This window comes from Colossoma macropomum, unplaced genomic scaffold (assembly GCF_904425465.1).
Source record: "Colossoma macropomum unplaced genomic scaffold, Colossoma_macropomum, whole genome shotgun sequence".
Taxonomy (NCBI): domain Eukaryota; kingdom Metazoa; phylum Chordata; class Actinopteri; order Characiformes; family Serrasalmidae; genus Colossoma; species Colossoma macropomum.
In genome coordinates this window covers 3,687,353-3,694,228 of record NW_023494796.1, presented here as the reverse complement: position 1 = coordinate 3,694,228, position 6,876 = coordinate 3,687,353, and the positions used below count along the sequence as shown (strand labels likewise).

At 40.4% G+C, this 6,876-nt stretch overlaps 1 protein-coding gene across 3 annotated transcripts in view; it reads right to left on the bottom strand.

The window, feature by feature from the left end:
- Window positions 1-240: 240 nt before the first annotated feature.
- Window positions 241-6,876, bottom strand: part of fat1a (FAT atypical cadherin 1a) — a 146,855-nt gene continuing 140,219 nt past the window's right edge. The window contains exons 29-31 of one of the 3 annotated variants that reach the window (XM_036583633.1): window positions 6,653-6,712; window positions 5,421-5,456; window positions 241-2,903 (exon numbers count right to left, since the gene is read on the bottom strand). In XM_036583633.1, the coding sequence (XP_036439526.1) occupies window positions 2,242-2,903; window positions 5,421-5,456; window positions 6,653-6,712 (758 nt within the window). In that variant the 3' untranslated portion in view covers window positions 241-2,241. The remainder of the gene's footprint in view (window positions 2,904-5,420; window positions 5,457-6,652; window positions 6,713-6,876) is intronic. The other 2 variants (XM_036583631.1, XM_036583632.1) reach the window with 2 other exon arrangements.

Here is a 6,876-nt window from a genome sequence, read left to right as displayed (position 1 = left end):
ATATAATTTCTATGGCTTCTATGGCTATGGATGATTTTAAATGCCAGTTTTCAGCAAGCAAAACATTTTCATTCATTTTTCATCAAGAAAAAATCTGTCAAATGTTATGGATAGTCAATAATCTGTTTGATATGCATCAGAATCCTGATTATCAGTGACTAATTCAACATAAAACCAGAGATCTATCACACCAAACAAACAGAATCATCTTCAGAAAGCAAGGACACGTGAAGAACATTGTTATTTTTAAGAATAATTTATTGCCAGTAGTAAAGCGGTTAAGCTAGTGGCAGTATTAAAAAAAACAAACCATAAACAAGACCAGAGCATCGCCCACACGCGAGCGGACGCCTGAAAAAGAAACGCATCCACGCTTCATCTCGCAATATAAATATACTGGGTCCCGTTTTTTTGACGGTGGAAAAATAAAGAGGTTTCAAAGTTGCAATTTACAAACAAACAACAAAAAATATGAAAAGAACATCACGATAAAATGCGGACGCCCGGGAAATATTTACTTGTGGATCGAGTGTGGAGACAGTCGAACGTTTCTCGCATATCAACTCGTACATCTTTATTTTTTCTCCTCCTTTTTTTTTGTGAATGAAAATACAGTAAGGCTGATAATGACACTCCTTTAGTTTGTGCATTTTTTTCCTTTCTTTTTTTGGAAAATAAAAATCGTATCTACAAAACAACCTAGTAAACCTTTGAAATCAAAACTGTACAGTACCATTTACATTACAAATGAATGAGGATTTGTAATTTTAGAAAAGAAACACAACAGTTTGCATGTTTTTTTTAACTATACAAATACAGACAGATATCGCTTTGAAATGTTGCTTTTTCTTTTTTGTTTTTTTGTTTTTTTTTCCATGGGCATGAGGGTGTGACAACATCTTTAACACGGTTTCTTTCTGACATCGTGTGCATAATAACAGTATCGGCACAGCAAATTCACAAGAAAATACGTCCTCAGCTCCACGACCGCTTGTGGAATAAACCGCTGTGTCCAAACTCCTCTAGGCAACGAGAGGAGGAACTGTCCTTGTCCTTGTTCGTGTTTGTGTGGTAAAATATCTTGCATACAGCTTGACTGTGTGTATGTATGCGCAAGAGGTCTGCGACCCAACCCAAGCCCGAAAAGGACCAACACAGTAATGGCACCGCTACCAACAGTGAAATCACTTCAGCTCCAGTACGTCCAACAGTGTTTCCTATCACTGTGTAAAAGATGCACGAGGCCTCCGTTACTGTTGGACACTCTGTGCTTTTCATTAGATAAAACGACAGGTTTTTGCATCATCTTACAAGGTTAAGTTCTCCCGCAGTGTGTTAAGTGTTCCTGCAGTAGCAGCAGTAGCGTGAGGAACTATAGTGCAGCTGAGCTAACAGCTGATCAGAGGAGCTACGATCAGCGATTCCACAAAAATATACCGATAATAAATCCTGTTAGTGTAAAAGACCAGTTTATCCCAGCAGGACATTTTCTGTTGATGAGCTTAAGAGCTTAGTAAAGAACAATGAACCATAAAACTGTGTCGGCGATAACCCATCTTTGTTAACCTTAGTGTGGGTGAGCAGGTTCAGGGCCGGGTCTCAAACTTGCAGGCTCGATTTGGGTTCAGTTTGGGGTTTCAAATTTAGCAGTGTTTGTCTGGTTGGGTCTCAAAATTGAGGGGTTGGTCCAGTTTGGTTTTAGGTTTCAAAGTCACCGGTATGCGCCTGGTTCATGTTTCAAATTTAGCAGTACCAGCCGGGCCAGGTTGGGTTTCAAAGTCAAGGGTAGGTGCTGGATTCATGTTTCAAATTTAGCAGTACCAGTCGGGTTGGATCGGGTTTGGGTTTCAAATTTAGCAGTACTCGTCAGGTCAGGCTGGGTTTCAAAGTCGTGGGTACGCGTCTGGTTCAGATTTCAAATTTTGCAGTATGAGTCGGGCCATTTTGGTTTGGGCCAAGTCTCAAACTCCGAGGTTCGGAGGAGGTTCAGGTTTCAAATTTACCAGTTGGGCTGGGTTGGGTCTCCCTCTCATGGATTGTGCAGACCTCTAGGATGTGCGAATCTAATGCTTTGTTGAGTCCTTGAATGTCTGTAAGAGTAATTGCAGTTTGTTTGTGTGTGTGTGTGTGTGTGTGTGTGTGTGTGTGTGTGTGTGTGTTGCTTTGTTGACGATAAGAGTCTCCTGCATAAGATTTAGTTTTCAGGCACTTTTCTTTTTTCTGCTCTTTTTGGATCCAGTGTCAGACTTCAGTATGCTGCTGTTGTTGTTGCTGTGAATCCAGCGGAGGTATGACGAGCCGCTGAAACTGCGCTCCTCCATCCTCTCCGCCACTGTCGTAATCGCTCATCAGCGCCTCCGACTCCTCGCAGCAGGCCGACATGTCCGAGCACGAGGCCGTGGACGTGTACAGCGACAGCGACATGTTATCTGCTGCTGGGGTGTCTAAATCCCGCCCGTAGCCCAGCGGGTAGCGCCCTGGCCTGGACCCGGAGCCGGAGTTGCTGGGGTCACTCTGGGGCTCCGGGTCCGAGGGGTAATGGTGGCGAGGGAGGTAGGGGCTGAGGGTGTAGAGCTGGGGTAACGGCGGCCGCTGGCGCACCGCTGATCCTCCGGGGCTGGAGGGGGCGCTGTTGAGCGCTCGGCTGCTGGGTGACTGGAGCGTGTCGTAGCCATACTCCGGCACGGGCGGGGGCGGGGGCAAGTCGTCGTGCGGGGGGAAGTCGTCGGGCGGAGGCGGGAAATCGCTCTCGATGTCATAGCCGCCAGGGTAATAGTCCGTGTCCAGCAGGGCGGGGTCATTGTACAGAGTGGGCGGAGCCTCCACCACCTCATACTGAGGAAACTCCTGGATTCCAGGAAGCTGAACGCTCGGCATCCAATCAGATGTGTCCCAGTGATATCCTACAGGGCCAAACATGAGATGTTAAAAACAGCATCATCGTGATTTTGAAAGAACATTCTAGAGTTTTTCAGCATCTGCACCGTATGGTCAACAACCACAATGATAAAAATACTCATTTCCATGCAAAAAAACATGTTTATTTAAAACTCAGAGCTGAAGCTAATGAGCAGCTGCTGAATTTCATGAATAAATGTTTGCAACATGTGATTATCTCGCAAATTTCAAACAACCATAATCTTTTAACAATACAGGTTTAAGACCTTATAAAAGCTGTTCTTAGGAAAGTTTATCCAACTTTCCAACTCCAAATAGTTCCAGTTACTTTCAGTTTCCCTAAGCTTTTCAGGTTCCAAGTTGAGCCTGTGAAAGCTCCGTCCATGCTAAACTGAATTACCATGAATTCATCCCTCTTGAAAACTAGTGCCATCTCTGAAAGAGCAAATTATACAGATTTGAAGCTTCATTTACAAATATTGTTGTCTAAAGAATTCAGAAATATCCACGTTTTGAATAAATGTTTACTGACAGAATTCAGCAACTGCCCATTGGCTTCTACTGTAATGGAGTTTGGACTCAACAGGTCAGAACTCCAGTCTGTGGTAATCATCCACACAATGCAGCTGTGGCAGATAAAATTTAGGTTGAAAAAACTAGAATATTCCTTTAACCCTCTACTGCACGGTGTTGCCATATGGCAACAATCACTTTATCTTAATTTTACTAAAAAACAGTAATATAAAATCTGTGTTTTCATATTTAATTGTGGAAAAAAAGAGTCTTTTACTTTGAAAGGACATCTCATGACCAGGAATTTTTATTATGATTTAGTTATTAGCACACATTCCAAATACCAATTGAAAATTGTATTTCTTTTTCAGATTTTATGGTGTTATGGTATGATTGCGAATTGTTGCCAAATGGCAACAAATTACCAAATAACCCACTAAATTTTTCAAATTTTTTTTTTATATTTCCATTATTTAAGCAATTTCAAATAACAAAACACATTAAAACATTGGATCATGTTTGAGTAATAATTCATGCAGTAGAGGGTTAATAATCTTACAGTGGGTAGAATTTAGCTCAGACACGTTAAACACACATTTACAGCTTTTTTTGGTGAGGAATTTCAGTTCAACTACTTCGAAAGATCAGCCAGCAACCCAAACCAACTGCCATCTGTCTGAAATTTACTGAAAATATTCCTCTACTGTATGTTTTTAAAGGATTTCTTTTAGAATTAGGTGAACTGAAACGGAAACCACACCAACCCTGGACGAGCAACTGTTAATATCAACAATGTTAAAAACAACAGCATGCATATCACACAGCAGTAATAATAATAATAAAAATTAAAAAATTATATAAATCACTTGGTTAAAGTGCCACATGGTATCACATCACACACAAAACACACAACAAGCTGGTATTACATGATACAGACACAGCACGATCACCTGTAAGTCTTATTAGTACCTTTTCAGGGACTCGTTTGTGTCAAATTAGTCCAATAAATATACACTGAATTCTATTTAAGTCATATTACATTTATGAGAAAATCTATTCTCAGACAGAGAAACGGTTACTAAACAGTACCACAAGATTTTTTTAGCACTGTGGCAAAAAAAAACCTATGAATTATTAATTATTAATATTCATTATTCGTTATTAATACTATTCATATTAATAAGTTTCACTAGGCCACATCACTAGAGAATACTACATTCAGTGCTAATGCAGCTAACAAGCTAAAGCTAGAAGTAAACAGGTAGCTTTTCATAATGCTAACACCTTACTATTAGCTTTATGTAGCACTATATAGCTTTTTATACATAACTAAACAATATAATTAATTTCAAAAAAAGGAAAAATCACTTGGTCCCCTCAGAAGGAGCTACTTCATCTGATGCTAATGTAAGCTAGAAGTGACCAGTTAGCATCATCTTCTTTTCATAATGCTAACTCTTTCATATTAGCTTTATATAGCTGTATATGGCTTTTATATGCGACTAAATAATGTAATTAATTAAAAAAAAGACAAAAAGGGAAAAAAAATCAAGTCATTTGGTGACATCAGAAGGAAATACTTCATCTGATGCTAATGTGAGCTAGTTAGCAGTAGTTCTCGTAATGCTAACTGTTTTATATCATCATTCAGTTTCATATAATTCAATAAAGTAGTAAAATTCCCAAAAAAGAGAAGAACAAAGACAAAGCACTTTTAAAAAAGTGACTAAGCGGAATTGAACGGTAGCATAACTAAATGCTAATGTAGCTAATAAAGTAAAGCTAGCCACAACTCGTTGCTGTTAGCCTTCATTCAGTTTTTGTGAGGTTAGCATTTGTGTGAGAAACGCTTTTATTCAGATACTGAAATTAAGATTCACTGACTGGAGTGATGCTAAAAGCTAAGTGCTCATGTTCTTCGTCACGGCGCGACACGCATGCAGGGTTTAGTCAGCGCTGAGGGGGAAAATCACAGGGCTTCAGGCAAAAACACAGAAATGAAATTTCACCTCTTGGGTTCTTGAGCTCATGAGGCGAGAACGACTCTTTAGACGAAAGCAGAGAGCAGAGAAACGAGAAAGAAAACGTCAGATATCTACATCTAGAGCGAGAAGGAAGACCAGAGAGAGAGAGAAACTTCTAGAGAACACATTGATGCCATTTGCTTCAACAGAAATGCTAACTGTGCGTCACATTATAAGGGCGGATGAAAATACGGCAGCTGCCACATTTGTTGTGCTGCTAAATCTCCAATAGAAACATAAAAACGCGTTATTTTTTAAATTTTTCTGCTCAGATTAGCATCACAAGTGCTTCTGGTTGCGATTCTGATTTTTGAAAAATTAGATATGCAAAAGTAGCAGTCAAAAGTTTGGGTACACCCATGCAGGCAAGCTGTCCTTTTTTTTAAGCTCTTTTTCCTTATTTTCCACCTTTATGAATAGCAGGCCTGCTAATCCAGCTAAGACCAGCTTACGTAGCTGGCTTCAGGGGGTCTCTGAAGGTCATTTGCTGGATCCCTGAGGACAGTGGGCCAACAGTGGCAGAGCTGGTGGTCCGCTGGCATTTTGCTCAGTGTTTTCCGGGCGGCCCACTGGTGTTTAAGTAGAGTATTAGACAAAATTTCACTTTTCATCTCTCATTTTCCATTTACAGTCCGATTTACTTATTATTTTCTTTAGTTACACTTTGTAAATTCGTTTAGTAAATAATTTTAATCCAGCTCAGCATCAACAATAACATTTTCTGTGAAATCATTTCATATCGGGCCTAGTCATTATTTTTTCTCTCTCAGTTGTTTATAATATTTGTCTTCTTTATTTTCTTTATTTTCCAAAATAAAAGTCCCTGTGCATTTAAAATCTGTTTGAGGAGATAAAAACTAATTTGAGCTTGTATGCAGGACAGTAATCTATGCTGCTATCTGGGATTCTTGCTGGTCTAAAATGGTCAAGGTGGTCGATCAGCTGAAAACGACTTAGCAGGACGACATTTAAAGGTGAAAATATATCCAACATCATTACAAACATGCGTTCAATCAGATATCTCCAAACGTCTGACTGCTGCTGTAGCTCAGACAGAAAGCCTTTTTTCCCCCAAAACGTGCCTGGCTAAAGAAATGGCATCCATGTGGTCTTCTAAATCTCCCACCCAACACGTAGAAACAGACACCACTACACAGACTGGAGCACAGACATTTGGAGCAGCTACTCATGGAGTTGATGAGACAATAAAACAGTACCTTCCGTCTCCACCGAGCCAGCCGCTGAGCTGACCAGGTGGATTACTGTCACTAGGGAGGCTTTGGGAGGGGGAGGGGGAGTTGGGGGGAGGGCAGATGAGAGAGAGCTAACGTTAGTGCTGAAAACATCTTACGGAACGAGAGAAGAACCACAGGAGTCAAAATGGCCGTGAGGGAAAGGGGATTGACGTCAAAGTCACAGGACTGTTTTCACCACAATTACA